At 34.4% G+C, this 21,087-nt stretch overlaps 2 protein-coding genes and 1 long non-coding RNA gene across 6 annotated transcripts in view; 1 reads left to right on the forward strand and 2 right to left on the reverse strand.

Moving 5' to 3' along the window:
* The window catches only part of Rtnl1 (reticulon), a 113,500-nt gene extending 104,656 nt beyond the window's left edge, over positions 1 to 8,844 (reverse strand). Inside the window, exon 1 of one of the 4 annotated variants that reach the window (XM_073971559.1) lies at positions 6,911 to 8,844. In XM_073971559.1, the coding sequence (XP_073827660.1) occupies positions 6,911 to 8,114 (1,204 nt within the window). In that variant the 5' untranslated portion in view covers positions 8,115 to 8,844. The remainder of the gene's footprint in view (positions 1 to 6,910) is intronic. The other 3 variants (XM_073971557.1, XM_073971556.1, XM_073971558.1) reach the window with 3 other exon arrangements.
* LOC141395520 (uncharacterized) lies at positions 1,206 to 6,210 on the forward strand. Its single transcript, XM_073971593.1, has one exon. The coding sequence runs from the start codon at positions 3,504 to 3,506 to the stop codon at positions 4,578 to 4,580; it is 1,077 nt and encodes a 358-aa protein (XP_073827694.1). The 5' UTR covers positions 1,206 to 3,503; the 3' UTR covers positions 4,581 to 6,210.
* A 4,737-nt stretch (positions 8,845 to 13,581) lies between the features above and the next one.
* LOC141395523 (uncharacterized) lies at positions 13,582 to 14,890 on the reverse strand. The gene is made up of 2 exons (XR_012410657.1): positions 14,803 to 14,890; positions 13,582 to 14,738 (listed from the first exon to the last, which is right to left on the reverse strand). It is a non-coding gene; the product is annotated as an uncharacterized lncRNA (long non-coding RNA).
* Between the last annotated feature and the right edge of the window lie 6,197 nt (positions 14,891 to 21,087).

The raw sequence follows: 21,087 nt of genomic DNA on the forward strand, positions 1-21,087 counted from the left end.
TTTCATATTTGTTTAATTGTTAAACAAATTCGTAATAAAACTAAACAAAGTTTATTTTTTATTGATAGAGGAGGGTGTAAGTTAAATTTAAAACCAGTAAGGAAAGGATCAAAGTCGGGCGGGGCCGACTATATGATACCCTACGCCACTGTGAATATGTAAAATAAAATAAATATATTCGATATAATTTCGCACATTTATTTCCAGACCGAATTCAGTCACACATTGCAAAAATACGCGAAATCGGCTGGAAATATATATGGAAGCTATATCCAAATCTGAACCGATTTCGATATAATTTGACACATTTATTTCTAGACCAAATTCAGTCACACATTCCAAATTTCATTGAAATCGGACATATATAGCGTGTTTGGTACAGAAAATACGTGAAATCGGCCGAAAATATATATGGGAGCTATATCCAAATCTGAACCGATTTCGATATAATTTGGTACACTTATTTTTAGACCAAATTTAGTCAAACATTCCAAATTTCATCAAAATCCGACGTATATAGCGTGTTTGGTGCAGCAAATACGTCAAATCGGTCGAAAATATATATGGGAGCTATATCCAAATCTGAACCGATTTCGATATAATTTGGTACACTTATTTTTAGACCAAATTTAGTCAAACATTCCAAATTTCATAAAAATCCGACGTATATAGCGTGTTTGGTGCAGCTAATACGTGAAATCGGCCGAAAATATATATGGGAGCTATATCCAAATCTGAACCGATTTCGATAGAATTTGGCACACTTATTTCTAGACCGAATTGAGTCACACACTAAAAATTTCATCAAAATCAGACGTATATAGCGTGTTTGGTGCAGCAAATACGTGAAATCGGTTGAAAATATATATGGAAGCTATATCCAAATCTGAACCGATTTTCACCAAAATCAATAGCGTTCTTCCTATGGCTGAAAAAATTATAGTCCCCAATTTTCAGCTGAATCGAACAAAAATACATGGACAGACGGACGGACATGCATAAATCGATTCAGAAAGTGATTATATATATATATATATATCCCCAAAAGGAACTATGGGTCTATTTCGTTTCCTTTTGTATGTTACATACAAATGCACAAAGACATAATACCCCTTACCACTGTGTGATGTAGGGTATAAAAAATGTTTTGGGGCCTGAAGTTACATGGTTTTATAGAAATAAATTTTCAAAAATTATTATTTTTTTATGTTTTTAGGGCAATATACTTTTGTTGAATGGAGCGTAACTACAAAGGTCCTCTAAGGTCCAATTTTGGTTTTACAAATTCATTTGGACTTCCTAGATTCCGAATGACCCCAATTTAGCTGCAAATAGTTGCAAATCTTGCTGATAAATGGTCTTGAACAATAGTCTAAATCCTCAAAATAGCGAAAATCTGTCGGTGCAGTTATATGGGGACCTATGGTCACAATTTTTGCTGGAGTAGATGTATAACCAACGAGAAACTCCTATGCCAAAATTCAGCTTATTTGGTCTGAAAATGTTGAGAAAATCCTAACAATACCGAATATTGGGAGGTACCGTTATATGGGGACAATATCAAAACGTAGGCCTATGTTCACAATTTTTGGTGGAGAATGTTTGTGTCCACTGGGAACCTCAAATACCAAATAACACCTAATTTGGCCGGAAATGTAGCTTTAAACCTCCAAACTACTGGAAATCGGGAGGTACCTTAAAAGGGGCCTATACCCAAACGTGGACCTACGTCCACAATTTTTGGTGGAAAGGTTTAGTGATTACTAGGAACCCTAAGTACCAAATTACAACTAATTTGGAAGGAAAGGGTGGCTTAAATCCTCAAAATACCGAATATCAGGAGGTACCGTTATATGGGGGCTATACCAAAATATTAGCTGATGTTGTTCATATTTAGTCCATTATTACCCACGGACACATACTACGTTTGTGCAAAATTTCAGGAAGATATCTCCATTCGTTTCCAAGTTATTAATTTCGTGCCGCTAGATCAGTGATTTGGACCACTGTGCAACGGTTCAATCATAAACTTCCAAACCCGTAAGGTAAAATCAAGGGTGCTAACGGAACTTTGCGACGGTGCAATTGCATTGAACTTTAATGCCAAATTTAACAGACTTAAAATACACTTGAGCAAAGTTTTATCCACTTGCGCTTCAATCGGTTCGGAAATTTGCACTGGCGAACTGACGACGGCTATTGTAAAACAGACGTGAATATTTCGTGGAGTTACAAAAGTTATTCAGTAAATGACAGTCATGTGTAATAATCGGAAACCAGAAAATAACACTAAGACCGTTCAATTTACAACGGAATAGAATACAATTTGACACAAACTTTCACAATTATGAGCTGGGCTGGAATTTCTACCCACATCCTCGTGAACACAAGAAGCTTACATTTAAAACTTCCGGAGGCTGCGTTACATACATACATTCATATGTTCCGACAACATCCCCTAAAAGGACAAGGGGGACTTCCCTCTCTCATATCCATGAGTGCACGCCGATTCATATTGGCTCAATGATATGGCGAACGACGTGTCTTACGACACCACATGACTGAAATACTTAGGAAATGTAAGCCAGCATTACACTGAGGGGATTTGCTACTGCGGAAAATTTTGATGATCTGGTCAGGAATTGAACCGCAGACCTTCTGAGTGCAAGGCGGACGTGCTTACCTCTGCACCACTGTGACTCTCCCGAAAATTGCACCATAATTGTACCCAAAATTGTCTCTAAGATGATGGACGCTTAGGAAGACGAAGGCATCAAGAAGACATGTCTCTAAGGACTTGGATAGACTGAATGACAATGTATTTAGGAGCAATATAATTTTTGTAGTCAGTAAGGGTCTGTCGTAGATGACAGAGAAGGAAGCTTAAGCTCAACCATATGAGGAAATGTATTTTTAACACGTAGGGGAGTCAACTCGATAAAATAAGGAACAATTTGAATAGTCCCCCAGCTGCTGGCGGAAAAAAATCGGATTTACTTAATTGTAATTTTTTTAAAACTTCAGAGGCCCATATCTCGGGAAGTATGGACTTCCCCCCAGTGATCTTTCTAATCAGGACGGAAAGATCTAGCTGTGGTTAAAATTTCAAATTTATCCGCCAGCTGTTTGTGTGCTTATATTTTAGCGTTTTTGTATTTTTTGATTTTTATACCCTCAGCATTTATGCTAACGAGGGTACATACACTTTCATACGGGCAAAATATGCCTCATCGAAATAATGGTTTTAGACCCCAAGTATGTTTGGACGAAATGTGTTTCACACAATTTGGAGTCGATTGAGCAATGTCCGTCCGTCTGTCTGGCTGGCTGGAGCGCACGATAACTCTCGAACGGATAAACCGATTCGGTTCAAACTTGGCTTTCCTAATAACGGGTGATTTTTTTGAGGTTAGGATTTTCATGCATTAGTATTTGACAGATCACGTGGGATTTCAGACATGGTGTCAAAGAGAAAGATGCTCAGTATGCTTTGACATTTCATCATGAATAGACTTACTAACGAGCAACGCTTGCAAATCATTGAATTTTATTACCAAAATCAGTGTTCGGTTCGAAATGTGTTTCGCGCTTTACGTCCGATTTATGGTCTACATAATCAACCAAGTGAGCAAACAATTAATGCGATTGTGACCAAGTTTCGCACTCAGTTTACTTTATTGGACATTAAACCAACCACACGAATGCGTACAGAAGAGAATATTGCGTCTGTTTCTGAGAGTGTTGCTGAAGACCGTGAAATGTCGATTCGTCGCCGTTCGCAGCAATTGGGTTTGTGTTATTCGACCACATGGAAGATTTTACGCAAAGATCTTGGTGTAAAACCGTATAAAATACAGCTCGTGCAAGAACTGAAGCCGAACGATCTGCCACAAAGTCGAATTTTCAGTGAATGGGCCCTAGAAAAGTTGGCAGAAAATCCGCTTTTTTATCGACAAATTTTGTTCAGCGATGAGGCTCATTTCTGGTTGAATGGCTACGTAAATAAGCAAAATTGCCGCATTTGGAGTGAAGAGCAACCAGAAGCCGTTCAAGAACTGCCCATGCATCCCGAAAAATGCACTGTTTGGTGTGGTTTGTACGCTGGTGGAATCATTGGACCGTATTTTTTCAAAGATGCTGTTGGACGCAACGTTACGGTGAATGGCGATCGCTATCGTTCGATGCTAACAAACTTTTTGTTGCCAAAAATGGAAGAACTGAACTTGGTTGACATGTGGTTTCAACAAGATGGCGCTACATGCCACACAGCTCGCGATTCTATGGCCATTTTGAGGGAAAACTTCGAAGAACAATTCATCTCAAGAAATGGACCGGTAAGTTGGCCACCAAGATCATGCGATTTGACGCCTTTAGACTATTTTTTGTGGGGCTACATCAAGTCTAAAGTCTACAGAAATAAGCCAGCAACTATTCCAGCTTTGGAAGACAACATTTCCGAAGAAATTCGGGCTATTCCGGCCGAAATGCTCGAAAAAGTTGCCCAAAATTGGACTTTCCGAATGGACCACCTAAGACGCAGCCGCGGTCAACATTTAAATGAAATTATCTTCAAAAAGTAAATGTCATGGACCAATCTAACGTTTCAAATAAAGAACCGATGAGATTTTGCAAATTTTATGCGTATTTTTTAAAAAAAAAAGTTATCAAGCTCTTAACAAATCACTCGTTATTTTACCCAAACTTAGTTTAAGTTCGAAGATGGGCTATATCGGTCAACTCCTTCGGGTACCTCCCACACAAAATTTCGGAAAAGTTCAGTTTAGGGCCATATCTCGAATCGCTTTGATTTTTGTTTTAACAACTTGTATTCACTGCGCTCCATACGACGGTACAAGTTTCATTAGGGGCAAGTCCATACTTCCTGAGAAAATAGTTTAAGTTTCAAGATAAGCCATATCGGTCCACTCCTTCAGGTACCTCCCCCACCAAAGTTCAAAAATTTTCGGAAAAATTTTTCGTACGGTAACATTTGAAGGGTGTGGCCGAATTGGTCTATACTTTACACATCCTAATATATCTACCAGATATAGATCAGGTTCAAATATGGACTATATTTGTCCACTCCATCCGGTACCTCCCACACAAAATTTAGGATAAGTTCACTTTAAGACCTAACATCGAATCACTTTGATTTTTGTTGAAGCAACTTGCATTCGCTGCCTCAATTACGATGGTAAAAGTTCTGGAGATCCACTTCCATAACGGTCAATGTCGATCCATTCCTTTTAGTATCTCCTCCGCAAAACTTTTGGTCTTTGGTCTTCAAACGCCCAAAATGTTCAAAACCCCCTAAATACATACTATTTTGGGAAAAAATTGTTTCAATATTCACAGGCTGAGGGTATATCTCTGTCGGCAAAGCCGACTGATACTTTTTTACTTTTTTTATATTTTGTATGTTTATATTTTTTGTATTTTGTTTTTCTGTATTTTGGCATATCTTTCCTTTACCGACAGTATGCAGATAGTGATTTTCGTCCTGATTCCAACGACGTATAACACTTTTTGGGTAAATGTATACTTCCCGAGATATGCGCCTCTGAAGTTCCGAAAATTCCTTTGTTTAATGGCCGGCTACTTAGAGAAAAATTATAAATTAAAAACAAATTGTGTTCCCGTTCCCGAGATTTGCACCTGTCCATAGGAGAAAGTCGCAAAATCCCGGCCGAAGGTCGGCTATTAAAAGAAACTTACGATTTAGGGCATGTTTCACTATGTCGAAAGAAAATGAATGCGAACGAAAAACTCCTAAACTTTGATTTTCATGGTAATATTGACTTTGTTTTTTTTTTCGAAACAGCTACAAAATTTGAAAATCATACACGAGTTTAGTAGTTTTTCTTCCGTTTTCATTTTCGTTCGACATAGTGAAACAGGCTGTTAAAAAAAATCAAACTGTTGGTAAAGAATGGAAATTTGTTCCTTTTTCGTATTTTTCTATTTCTGTATGTTTGTATTTTTGCATTTTTGCATAGACGCTCTATACCAAGAAGACCGACTCTCTATGAGTCGAGTCATTATTTAAATGTCTTTATGACACTTTTAACATTGGCTAGAACTTGAGAAGCCATTTTTTGAACATAGTCATCTTTTAAAAGTTTACGACGTTTTCTATTTTTAATACACTTTTTGCAGGAACATGACGTTTTCGATGTTTAAAACATTTTGATGGCCGAAACCCCAAAAAAATTTTAAACCTGACCAACGGCGAAACCGGTCCCATCATTTGATGGGTGTGTGGAATCATTGAGAGTCTCCTTCCCTTTGCTTAAACTATCTTCGATTATTCAGACGAACCAATTCATTTGAAAATGATCTTCACTCTAACAACGAAGTTTGGAATTTAATGGTATCTAAAATTTCAAGCCCGTCCACAAATAAGACAGAGGCATATTCACAATACGCATCGTTTATGAGTTCTGTTGGGTTTTAACCGCATTTCAGCCTTTCAGACTTTTCTGAATCGTTTTGAAATTTAGACAAGTAGGTGACCTAGTTTTGAGAAAGTCTCAAATTTTCGAACGAATTCTGACTAGGTATTTTTAATAAATTGAAAAAATTTTCCTAGCAATGCGGGTGGTGCCCATAAACAAAATATAGGGTATAAAGCTTGGAAGTCCAACTACATGCTTCTTATTGTGAAATTACTTTTGTCAACATAAAATTTGTCCTTGTAATACCCTTGCGATTTTTTTTTTTTTTTGGAAACGGAACTAATTTTATGGCTTTCAAAACTAATTTTATGGTGGTGGCAAACAAAATAATTCCTCATATTTTTGAAAGAAAATCAAACAAAATATTTCTAGGACACTCTTCTTTTTCATCGAACATGATTTCTTCTCCTCATCCCTCAAACAAACAACAAAATTAACAATTTTCTTCAACTTACCCAAACCATATTTATAGAAAATATCCTCAACTGATACAATACTAGGTTGTTCTTGTGTTGTCTTCGATACTGTTGCTGTGGTTGGCTTAGGTGCCACTGGCGAGGATTGTTTCGTAACTACTGGAGTAGGAGCAGTCGTCGATGGAGTAGCAACAGCTGGAGCTGCAGGTGCTGGCACCTCCTTTTTGATTTCTGGTACAGGGGTTGGCTGTTCTTTTACCGGTTCCACTGGTACAGGAACTGGTTTAGGTGTTGCTACTGATACTGGTGTCGATTCTACAACTGGTGCCGATGGAATGTTAGTCGCCTCTTCTGTATTGTGTTTTGGAATTTCAGCTTGTACAAAATCATCATCAAAATCATCTGCATCCAAATCTGTGGTTTTTGGTTCTTGCAATTTAGCTAAAGGTGCTGAATAATTGGTGGCTGAAGCCTGAGAATCTGGAGTAGCGGTGCGTTCATCTTTGAAATCACCCAAGAGGTCTTCACTTGAAATGAACTTCTCATTGTCTTGCTCCTTGAGAGCATCGGATGGCAACTTTTTGGCTGGTGATGGATTGTATGAAATGGAAGGTGAATCATTATCGGAATCCTTGTTGCTAGCGGCAATGCCTGTTGCAGCTGTTTTGCCAAAGGTTGTCATGGCAGCCGGTTCATCCTCATCATCATCGGCATCATCAAACTCACTAAATTGGTTATTTGCATTTGTGGCTACACTCTCAGTGGGGGCCGTAGGCTTGTTCAAGTTGTTATCACCACCTCCAAAGTGTCCGAATATATCATCAACAGCCTGGGCTGCCTTCTTTTCGATTTCCTTGGCAGCATCACCAGCTGTGTCCTTAAACCCACGTTCAGCATTCATAAAGTCATTGGTCAATGAAGCCACACCTTGTTTTACACTGTTGGTGGTTTGGCCTAAGAAATCGTCCAAATCATTGGTGTTCTTTGAAAATTTGGCATCCAATTCTTCTTGGGCCTCCTTGGCTCCAGCTGACATACGTTGTACAAAGGCTTGAGGATCCAAAGGATCTGCCAAACCGTCCGATTTGACATTGTCAGATTTTTCAATACCACCACCGCCTAGAACATCATCAAAGTCACCCAACATATCCTGAGCGTGTTTCTTGGCATCATCAGCACGGTCAAAAATGTTTTCAACTGCAGAGTTGGTTTCTTTTTTCAAATCACCAAAATTAAAATCCATTTTTTTCAGTTTTTATTTCTGTGGGAATCAAGGATTTACGGGAAGGACTTTGTGTATGTGGTTGGTTGATTGCCTGTGTCAATAAAAGGCTTTCAAAGTTCAAAGTGACGTATGTTTTCTTTTTTATCACACTGTTCACTCAAATTTCATTTGACAATTAAGTTGCCTTCTACTCTCTTTTCTCAGTTTATTTGTTCTCTCTCAGGACTTTTTTTCACCGTAGTTTTTTCTACTCAAATAATTTAATTTTTCTTTTGTTAGATTTTCTATTTATTAATAATAAGTCGCAATTGAATAGTTCACTTTGTTCTATATTTTTTATTTGAATAATAAATTTACTTTGCTCCTTTCCAGTTTAATTAACAGTAATCGGTCCTCGCGTTTCGTCGTATTGAATGATGTTTGGTGCACTTCTATTTTGCAAATGATTCAATTCTTCAGTCATTCAGTCTGTCTGTTGTTTTGTGTGTGTGTATCAACCATCTCTTGCTCTCTTCGAGAAAAGCTTCCTCTCAAAGTAGAGAGCAACGAAAATTAAATGTCATAAAATGAATGTTTATGAATGAGTGCGCAAAATAATAATAACAAATATCCTATTTCACAATTATTATTGGATTTTCTATTTTTTTCCTATTAGAATTAAACGTTTTTCTTTCCAATTAACCAATGTCTTAATTAAAAACTTTAATTTTTCCCGGTAATATCAGCTGATTACTATTAAATTCCAATCATAATAAAGTTCGTTCCACAAAATGTCATCTAAGCAGTAATGTCTACATGTAACGTTAGATGGCGCTTTCACGTCGTTAGATTCAAATGAAAGTTTACATATAAAGCTTGGTTTAGACCATGCAATTATACGATTATAAAGTGCATTATCAGGATTTATTTGACATATATCCCACCAAAAAGTTTGCATCCACGGATGCAAACTAATCAGTACGAGCATGGTAGAATAAAGTAAAGGTAGGCCACAGCTCACAGCTGATTACAATTTTTTTCTTTATATGGCCTAATCTGTCAAAAGCAGGGTTGACATTTTGTACTGTTTTTGTCATTATGCAATCATAAAGGTAGATGTATCGCTGAATTGTTCCAACAAAAAACTTCTGCTGTAACACTATATCTTAAAATTGAAAACAAGGACAAAAAATGTGTATTCGCGTGGCAAAATAAAATTGTTTATTTTTTTTTAGCAAAACTTACGAATGAAAGTTTTATCAAATATTGATATTAATTTAAATTTGTTCCAAAAGTACGGGAATGTAAAAATTAACATTTTTGTAAAAATTCTGCTGACATTTATCTGCAAATCGGATGCCAGCAATCATGATGTCAGATTAGCCAAACTTGTCAAGTAGAAAATAAGTGAATGATATTTTTTCACTGTCATAAGTTTGGGAAGAACTTTTGCTATTTTTGGAACACTTTATCAACAAGAATATTCTGGAGCCTAGCTAAAGAAATGTTTTTACACTATATGGCACTTTTAACATATAAAAAGTGAAGCTCTAAGTTCCATATGTTTTTGTAATACGGGATAGCTATGCAGGTACATCTACCATTATTATTGTACCATGCCATTTGACGTTTTAAGCCATGGCTGCAGGGCATTTCTCAGTGATTTTCATACCATGAGTACGAGCATAGAGTACATTTGCGTTGGAGTCCTATGAATCTTGGCTTGGTTTAGACCATGCAATTATACGATTATAAAGTGCATTATCAGGATTTATTGACATATATCCCACCAAAAAGTTTGCATCCACGGATGCAAACTAATCAGTACGAGCATAGAGTACATTTGCGTTGGAGTCCTATGAATTTACTCAGCAAAACGTTTGCATCCGTGGATGCCCAGCAAACATTTTTGGAAGTTGTGCAATTGAAGTTATGATTTCACAACATCTTTCGATGTAGTCCAACAGAGTTATGAAAAATGCACTCCGTTTGATACATTTTATAAACAGTTGCTGTAGAGATCCCTACAGAAAAAATCAGTTGGTTGATCCCTACACATTTCTTCAAAAGATAAACAAGAGTGTATACATTCCGAAGAATTTGTTATAAAATAAAGAAATAACAATTTAAGTTGCGAACATTACATCTTTTCCTATGAATTCACTTAAGAATTTTACAAGAGAGCGCGCAGCTAGGATGCACTCCATTTTGCTTCCACAGCTAGGATGCACTCCATTTTCGAACCAAATCACAGCTTTTGATGTAGTGTTTTGGATTGAATTTAAAGGCTCTCTTCGGATTTCATTTTTAATCAGTCCAAATATACAATTAAAATGCAAGCCATTGCGAAATATCCCAAAATAAATAAAATGCATTAATTATTTGTGTAAAACAAGAACACAAAGAACTTTAATATATAAACACAAATTAAAAAAAGTTTCCATTAAATTCAATCACATTTGAGCTCCGTTCTCGATTTAATCCAAGCGCATCTGATTTTCTTTCATCATCCTAAAGTTGTTTTATGTTGCCTTCCCATCACTAGTTCAGCTTTCGACATGGACTCCAACTCCACTCCATTAAAAATTTCCGTCTCGTGAATTACCGCAAAATGTTCGCAACTTAAGTTGTTATTTCTTTATTTTATAACAAATTCTTCGAAATGTATACACTCTTGTTTATCTTTTGAAGACAAAGACGTATAGCAATAAAGACCCGAACAAATGCATTTTCCAAAAACATATGCTAATAGTTCCACATTTTGGTTACAGATGGCTACACAACTTACTGGAATTGATAACAGCAATGCCAATCGTTTTTGATTCCCATTTCTCGCGACAGAAAACATTAGGTGTGTTCGTTTACTCAACAATTTGTACAATTTTGTACAAGTCCAGTAACTTCTTGTAAACGACTACAGTCTTTTGCATTGTACTGGAAAGTAAACGAACAACATCCAGTAACAATTTGTACAAATTTTGAGTAAACGAACACACCTATTAACGTTGTGTTTTGTGGCTGAAATTTATTTCTTTATTTTTTTTATTGTTTATTTAATAAAAAAATCAAAAGTGAATGCCGTCAAACTTGAGTTTTAATGTTTTTCTTGTCAATATTCCAATGAATAACAGTTTTCGTTTAACAGAATGTTGCTATGATATCGTAGCAACAGAGGTTATCTCCCTCTACAGTTAATTTTCAACAATTGACTTTTCCTATCTTGTAATTGCTCTGTTCCTTTACGTGCCTGAGGTTACCATTTCTTACCATTTTTAACCTGTAAAGTGTTCCCTTACTTTTAATAGCATACAATTTATATGATAGCAGTTTACCACTTTTGCCATTTTCTGCCACTGTTACCATTTTTAAAAGTAAAGGAACAGACCAAATATTGACATCTTTGTTGAAGAAATGTATAGGGATCAACCAACTGTTTTTTTCTGTAGGGATCTCTACAGCAACTGCTTATAAAATGTATCGAACGGAGTGCATTTTTCATAACTCTGTTGGACTACATCGAAAGATATTGTGAAATCATAACTCCAATTGCACAGCTTCCAAATTTTTTTGCTGGGAAAAAATCTAACTGCTAACTTTATTCCCTACCATGGTACAATTAAAAAAGGTAACCTTATGCAATCATATGATTACAATTTTTTTCTAAATTGAATCTTTGACAACATTTCATTGTCAAAACGGATTTGACAAACATTGTCTATTGGGTTATCATGGTGAACACATACATACATAGACAGTGTCAGTTACGTTTCAAATTTAATATTTTTAAAATTAAAAAATAAAAGAAAAAACTTAAATAAAATGAGAACGTGTTGTGTTTGCCATAAAAGTGACGCAGGGGGAAATGGATCTTTTTTTAATGTTCCAAAATGCAAAGAAGCACGTGAAGAGTGGTCCCAAGCGTGTGGAATTAAGTTCAATGGGAAGGAATTTATTTGTGAAGACCACTTTTTGCCTTCAGATATAATTCAATTTTCAAAACGGCGATGCTTGCTTCAAAGAGCCATACCATTTGTTGTAATAGAGCCGAATAGTGCAATACATAGGGAGTAAGTAATGAATCATTTAGGGGATAACTAATATTCGATGTATCCAACAGAGAAGCTTGTGCAGCGACAGCAATTGTGGAATATGAATCCTATGAACCCATTTTACTCCATACCAATCAAAATAAGCCTGAGTAAGTGTTTTGATATATTTGAGATAAGAATGAAATTTATAAACCAAACGAGACGGCAGAATTTTTTGAACTCGTTAATAATTGGTTCGATGTTATGAACTCGAGTTCCAATACATTTAATTACAAGGAAAAGGTATCTCATTATTTCCCTTATGTATTATAATGTGCATTCTAATATATATTTTCAGGAACCATATGGGCTTAATCTTGAGTACCAAATTGAAATTTTAAATAAAATGAAAAACATAATGAGTAAAGCTATACTGCCACACAGAAATACTATGGAACAATTTCAAAAAGGCATCATCATGTCAAGCAATGCCCTCGAAATGCTGTTTTCATACTTAAAAACAAATTTCAACATGCAATATATATGTATATACATATCGTCTAAATCAAGATGTTTTAGAAAACTTTTTTGGTGCGATACGCAGTAAAGGTGGTCTAGCAGATCACCCATCCCCAAAACAATTCACATATAGGCTTAGAAAATATATCTTAGGCAAGTAAAAATGTTTATCACCTTATTCCATTTGCTGACTCTATATTATATTTATATTTTTTCAGCGCACAACACTGAAATTTTAAAAGAAACAAAAAATGTGGCGAATGATTCAACAGAATGGATTCAATCTTCTGCTTCTCGTTCTTCTTCTTCTTCTATATCAAATGTAAAGAACAAAGAGAACATTACAGATCCATTGGAACTGGTAGAAACGGAGGAGGAAGCATCTGAATTTGAAGATTTTGGAAAGGAATTAGTTTATGACATTGGACAGCTTCATGGTGACGCTCTTGAAAATATGGTGGGGTATATTATAAAGAAAATGAATATACCAGAATACGAGGAAAAATCAAAAGACAATTCCTGGGTAGATCAACTTTCAAAGGGTTCGCTCAAAAAGCCCACTCAAAACTTTTTAAATTCAATACGAAGGCTTGAGCACATCTTCATGATTATAAATGGCACCAAAATAGATCATAGTAACAACCTACAACACCGTCTTTTACAATTGAGCCATAATATCAATTTGCCAGAAAAAATCAAACAATTTTTTTTAAATGTAGAATGCATTTTAGGATTAGAAAATTAAATGAGACAATATCAAATAAAAAGGCCAAACACAGATTAGTGAGTAATTCTAAGTTGAGAAAAATTAAACTATAACATAAATAACTTTAAAGATGATACATCTATATACATATATCCATATATACATATGTCATATAGCATCTATGTATATACTATGTACAATTTTGTATTTTCATACATTAATTTGTTGTTAATATTTAAACTCAATAATCCAATTTGCGAATTACACCACTTTTTATTAATAATTACTTCACTTGTTAGTAATAATCAAAACAGATTTGTATGCAGAACTGAATAAAATAAAACATACTGAGTTTGCTTCTTAAGTCTTTCGATCATGAACATTTATTTTTATAAATTAATGCAGCCGCCTCAATTCGTATTGGACCCGAATTGATACCACAATACCCAAAAATTGCCCGGAATGTGGGTTGGGACCAAACGACACGCTGCATTTCTTTAGCTGCCCAGCTACATTTTTCAGTCTGGATACAGAAATAAATACACAAACGAACATATGTATGTACATATATGCGTTCCTACAAAAACTGTGGTACCCAGGTGTCAGAAACAGTAGGCTTAATTATTCCATTAACAGACACACACAGGAAATATATATATACTTCTTATACATACATATGGCAAGAATAACACTTAGCCGGGGTTTTTGAATCATTCGACTTAATATTTTAACATTTCGAGCACATATCTTATGAAGTGTTATCCTCTACTAGAAATAAAATTAAAATGTTGTAGTCCTGGTTTGATGCTGGGTTGCTGCACGGAACGCTTTAGGTTTCGGTTTAAACACCAGTACAAAGAATTCTCTGTCGTGGGATTGTGTTCTCATCAAGTTTTCAGATGTTCCGACAGTGTTTTTTTAACAATGGATTAGCAACAAGGGCAGCCTAATTCAAATATTTCTATCCGAGAAATTTACTTTCACTAAAGAGTACATATTCGAACCTGATCCACGTCCGAAAGATATGCAAAGTTGGAATTAATTCGGTTACTTCATTCAAGAGTTATTGTGGGCATCATTTTAGTGAAAAAGTTTGAACTTCAGTGGGGGGATGGAGGATTGGACTATCGTGCGTCCTAGCCAGTAAGACAAACGGACTGTGTTAAATCGACTCCAAATTTTTAGCAAAGGAATTCGTCCACACATACCTTGCTTCCAAAACCATATTTCGATGAGGCACATTTTTTGTCGTATCAAGTATATAAACCCTCGTAGGCGCCCAGAGGCTGAGGAAATAAATAATCCACTGTGAGTCTTCCTTTGTTGTCCCAAATTTTAAGAGATCACTATTGACATGGATATTTCCTCGGAATCTTGGCATTTCGCCACTAAGATTCGCCATCTTTACCACTGTAATAAGAAATAAAAGAAAGAATTTCAATGTTATCGCAGAACATCTGTATTTTTAACTTACCAAATGTTTCATTGTGTAAATGTAAATAAACAAAATTTGTTTTTGTTTTTTCCTGTCGTGCAGGGTTGGATACGTTCAATTAGTCTGTAATTGAGCATGTCTATAAGTCCAGAGATGTATCTTCGATTTTTTTAAGTGAGGTTACCTTTTATTATTCTACCATGATTCCCTACTTTTCTTAAAGTAAGGTATAATAAAAATGGATTTTAATAATACATTTATACATATATAACCACAGGGTTTCAAATGTCAATTCCATTGCTTAAATTTCAAATAAATCCTCATAATTACCGGGCCACACTAGAGTAATTTCAATGAAATTTTGACATGAAACTTTGCACTTTTTTGGGAAAAATTCATAATTTCAAGAAACTAGTGTACACGGTTTTTTGTGTTCTGCAATTTTGCTTTGTTGCAATATTCGTAAGAAACAAACAGACCGTTTTATTTTACATATTCTTTTACTTTCATGTCACAATTTCAGTGAAATTACTCTTACTGGCTGTTTATATTATAGGTTTTTGCGTATATGCAATGGAAATGACATTTGAAACCCAGTGGGTTTGTTAAATCCGGACATACACTTCCGCTCACTTGAATAGAACCCCCCAGCAAAATTTTATTCAACCTCCATTTTTTTCGAATTATACAAGATATGAAGTTTTTAACTTTTACTATATTTTGCGTCATGTGTTTGGAGTAAAATTAGTCATTCATTTGCATTAAAATCCAATTTATATAAGAATTATACAAGAAATACTAAATTAAGTAAAAAATTGGAGTAGAAAATTTGGCTCATTTGAATAGAACCCCCCTTTAAAACTTGGGAATGCAGAAAGATTGTGTTAGAATAGCGATGCATATTCACTCTATATTGAAAACGAAGTACTTTCAGTACTATTCAGTAAAAGGATATCCATCCTGATTAAGGATATATCCGTATATCCTGCATTTGCAAGGATTCTTTAAATAATCAGGTTTAATGCCTAACAAACCTTGCTTATTTCTGTCAACAAGTTTATTTTTGGAAGCGTACTGTCTCCTAGAGTCGTATATTTTACGCATAAGTCATTCCCATACAGTTTAGAGAATATTTACCACTGTAGAATATGGTGGCCCCTCCAGGATATCCGCATTTCTATTCAAATCTTTAAGTTTCGATGACTCGAAGTGTACAAAAGTTTATAAAATCGTAATGAAATTGCCCTCGGGATATCCGAAAATGTTTCTCAATACTGGAAATGTCTGTTTTAGAACTCCTTTATAAGTTGTCGTGCGCATTTAGGGTGAACTAAATTGACGCCCAAGTCCTTGATAATTAGTAATGAGTTCCAGCACAATAAAAACTCATTCATCGCTACAGAAACAATTTAGAAGATGGTCTTCCATTCAGTAGACGCGAAAATAATAGTTATATTGTTATACAATTGTTTACTTAATGAGGAGAATCCTTAATAATTATGAAGGACTTGGGCGTTTATTTCATTTACCCTAAATGCGCACGACAATTTACAAAGGAGTTCTAAAACAGGCATTTTAAGTATTGAGAAACATTTTCAGATATCCCGAGTGGGAATTTCATTACGATTTTATAAACTTTTGTACACTTCCAGTCATCGAAACTTAAAGATTTGAATAGAAATGCGGATATCCTGGAGGGGCCACCATATTCTACAGTGGTAAATATTCTCTAAACTGTATGGGAATGACTTATGCGTAAAATATACGACTCTAGGAGACAGTACGCTTCCAAAAATAAACTTGTTGACAGAAATAAGCAAGGTTTGTTAGGCCTTACACCTGATTATTTAAAGTGTCCTTGCCAAAGCAGGATATACGGATGTATCCTTAATCAGGATGGATATCTTTTACTGAATAGTACAGAAAGTACTTCGTTTTCAATATAGAGTGAATATGCATCACTATTCTAACACAATCTTTCTGTATTCCCTAGTTTTAAAGGGGGGTTCTATTCAAATGAGCCAAATTTTTTACTCCAATTTTTGACTTAATTTAGTATTTCTTGTATAATTCTTATATAAATTGGATTTCAATGCAAATGAATGACTAAGTTTACTCCAAACACATGACGCAAAATATAATAAAAGTTAAAAACTTCATATCTTGTAAAGTTCGGAAAAAAATGGAGGTGAGCGGCAGTGTATATAAACGTACTATTAGTTTGGCCCGGGACTAAAGAAGGTTAACCCTGCAAAAGGTCATAATATATACATGGCCTAAAGACAAGATGTAAGAACGGGCCTATATCTTAAAATTAAAAACAAGGGCAAACGATTTTTAGTTGCATGGCAAAATTAAATGTTTAATTTTTCATGGTAGTAAATACTTGCGATAGAACAAATATTAGGCCTGTTCGATAACTTATAGTAAGTTTACATTTACGAAATCCACTCGATTTCAACTGTCAATTCCATTGGTTAAACGTCAAATGAAATCCAATGGATTTTATATGAGTTTTCATTTGACGTATACGCAAAGGTATTGACAGTTGAAATCGAGTGGATTTCGTATATGTAAACCAGGCATTAACAGGTAAAAAGTATTTGCAAGTGCGTGCAACTACTTGCAAGTGCTTCTCATTTCTCTTTTACTGAACAAGTTTGTTATCGAAAAGCATTTTGTAAAAGTTTGTACAAATTTGTATAAACTTTTGAGTTATCGTACAGACCTATTGATATTAATTGAAATTTTTTCCAAAAGTACGGGAATGGAAAAATTACTAATATTAGCTTTGTTCCAGAACTAAAAAGTTTTTACAATTTTTACGACTTTTACACATTTTACCCGAAACCGCATTTTCGTACACAAAAAAGGTGGAAAAAGTTGATTTCTCTTTAACCGAAAATAGCGCTGAATGACGCTCTCTTTAAAATTTTTTTCTCGACAAATTTGAGCGTGTAAAAAATAGTAACATGGTTGCCGGCGTCTGATTGGCTGGTACGTTGACTTTGAGATTTGTTTTAGCTTTTTTTGACGTTTTTTCTATTTTTGCGTTACCGAACTTTTCGAAAAAAAACTTTCGTTTGAAAACAAATTTTTTCTCTTTTACGAGTTTTACTATTAAAAAGTACGGGAACAAAGCTATTCTAAAAATTCTAGCTGAAATGTATCGGTATCCATCAATCACGATGTTATATCGGCAAAACTTGTCAAGTAGAAAATAAGAGAATGACAATTTTACTGCCATAAGTTTGGATACAACCATGGTGGAATAAGAAGGCGTTACATCAAATCATATCAAACGTCAAATTTGGCCACAATAATGTGTTATTGTGATTTGCTTGTTTACATTTTGTATGTGTTTTTATTCACAATAATGAATTTTGACAACTAGTGTGATAACCAGCTGTTTTTGCCGCTGTACCTGTATCATTGTGCCATGGGTACAACTTTTGTTATTTTTGGAACACTTTTCTAGCAACAGTATTCTGGAGCCTAACTAAAGTACTTATTAGCTTTGATCCTTTACTTTTTAATGGTAAGGGTGGTAAAAGAGAAAAGTGTCAACATTGCTCTCTCATGAACATTTTTACCAGAAAAGTAAAGCTGAAAGCACATACAACGTCTGAGTAAAGTTTTGCGTTGGGCGTTGACAAAAAAACAACAACAACAGGGCGACGCCGACATCAAAGTCCGGCGTTGATGTGTTTGCCGGCATATATTTAAAATGAATTTGATTTTTTCGGCATCATGCCCAACAGTGTAAAAACGGCCAATTTATTTATTTATTATATTAACATGTAGTAAATACAATGTTAATAAGAGATAGCATTGGCTACTATGGCCATCAGCTAATACTTATAATACAAAGAATTTACAGATTATTAACAATTTATCTTATATAATTATATGAGAGTTTGTTATAAAATTGTACATATGATTAATATTAGTAGTAGTTGGTGACTAAAGGATTTCTATTCCATTGTTGTTAAGATACACTTGGTGCAAATTTGAGAGATCATTGCACGACTGCAGAAAATGTTCTACAGTACCAGGATTTCCGCACTTCGGACATTTGTTGTCGACTTCTTTGTTTAGAATATGTTGATGTGTGGAGATGGTATGACCCATACGTAGCCGGGAAAACATGCGTATTTTTCTTTTATCCACGTTGGTGGGATATGTGGGTTTAATACATAAAGGATTTATGTTGTTGTAATGGAAGTGCCTAAAATCCATGTTATTTTGATTCGCTTGTAAAGCTAATTCTGTTTTAATGTGAGTTTTCAAATCCAATTTTTCAATTAGTTTATCACATTCTAAAGGTGCTGTACATGCAGATTTTGCAGCGTTGTCGGCATATACGTTTCCTGTAGTGGGATTCTGTAACTCTCTACCGATGGAATTAACGACAAATGTCGATAGTTAGCGATATTTGTCGGTAAGTGCTATTCTGTATACAAATTCTACCGATTTTTATGTCGGTAATTATCGAAAATCATCGGTCAGTTACCGACGAAAAAAAGGAGTCGTTAAGTGTACCGACATAAAAGAATTTTCATATTTTAAACAAAAAAATCAATAAAAATCACAATTTTAAGAAACGATTTTGGAATATATATTATGCCAAATAAAAAATTAAGCTGAGATATATTTTTCTTTACGCATAAAAAGGAAAATTCTGCGACATATGATGGATCCTTTCAGTCTAATTAATAGGAAGCTTATGACACTTTATGAATTGGAAATGGATACATTTTATAAAATAATGGATAAAATTGGGGGATTTGGTAACCTCCAGAATTGCGTGAAAAATGTCTGAGAAAATAATAAAGAAAAAATAAAGAAGGGAGGCAAAAGATATCACTGGAATATGACATTCCGAAACTTATTTATTAAATTCAGAGACGTTTAGAAGCTGTTATTGATGCCCAAGGTGGGCATACGAAATATTAGAACCAACTTTTCGAAAAATACCGCGAAAGACTGAAAAGTTCTGAATTTTGCAATTCTTTAGTTGACAGTACAAATAATGAGTTGTTCTCCTTTTTGTTAATTTTAAGAACTTTTTAAGTGAAATTTAGCTACTTTTTTATTTTATTAAAAAACATGTGTAAAAATTATACTGTTAACAGAAATATAAATAATGGTATTTATTTATACCAATAAAATGGAGTTTTATTTAAAATTTTCTAATAATTTTGGTTTTGCAATAATTAAGTTGACTAACTGTATGTACGTATACCCAATGGATTTGGCAATAAAAACCACTGGAATAAATAAAAAAATAAAATAAATATAGTTATATGTAAACGTACATTTATAGTTTTAACTACGATTTTTAATTTTTAGTTTGAATTTTTCTACATGTAATTTGAAAAATAATCATTTTATATACAATTGTTATTTAAATAATTTCATTAGAAATTTGAATTATGTTAATTTTGAATAAGCATTATGTCGTTTAAAGTGTAATTTTTTTTTCATTCCATTTTGAAATTATCTGCATCTTCTTTAAAATTCCGTCATTTTACCGATATTCGTCGGTAAAATTTTTGTATCGATAACATTGAAATACAGAATAGCACTTTCGGTAATTCAACCGAAAATTTTCGTTAATTATCAATATCGGTTCGGTAGAAAAAAAAGTTACAGAATCCCACTACTGAAATTCCCACATGTCCAGTAGTGGGATTCTGTAACTCTCTACCGATGGAATTAACGACAAATGTCGATAGTTAGCGATATTTGTCGGTAAGTGCTATTCTGTATACAAATTCTACCGATTTTTATGTCGGTAATTATCGAAAATCATCGGTCAGCTACCGACGAAAAAAAAGGAGTCGTTAAGTCTACCGACATAAAAGAATTTTCATATTTTAAACAAAAAATCAATGAAAATCAAATTTTTAAGAAATGATTTTGGAATATATTTCATGGCAAATAAAAAGGTAAGCTGAGATACATTTCTTTACGCATAAAAAAGAAAATTCTGCGACATATGGAGGATCCTTTTAATCTAAATAATAGGAAGCTTATAACAAATTGGAAATGGATACATTTTAAAAAAAGTAATGGATGAAATTGGGGGTCATTTGGAAACCTCCAGAATTGCGGGAAAAATCTCTCAGAAAATAATAACTATTTTCAGTACAGACAAAATATTTTGAAGGATATATTCCGTAAAAGTTGCTACCCATATAAAAATGTATTGGTGGTTTCGATTACTAGGCGTTTACACACAGACAGTATTGGCAAGACAATAGCAAAGTTACAAACCATTTTCACCGATACATTCACACTTTTCTCTATTCATATTTAAAA

The sequence above is a fragment of the Musca autumnalis genome, unplaced genomic scaffold (assembly GCF_047663935.1).
Source record: "Musca autumnalis isolate F117 unplaced genomic scaffold, ASM4766393v1 scaffold_2, whole genome shotgun sequence".
NCBI lineage: Eukaryota > Metazoa > Arthropoda > Insecta > Diptera > Muscidae > Musca > Musca autumnalis.

What these genes read in the sequence shown, in the direction of transcription:
- LOC141395520 (XM_073971593.1), top strand. Translation starts at nt 3,504, where the DNA reads ATGAATAGACTTACTAACGAGCAACGCTTGCAAATCATTGAATTTTAT.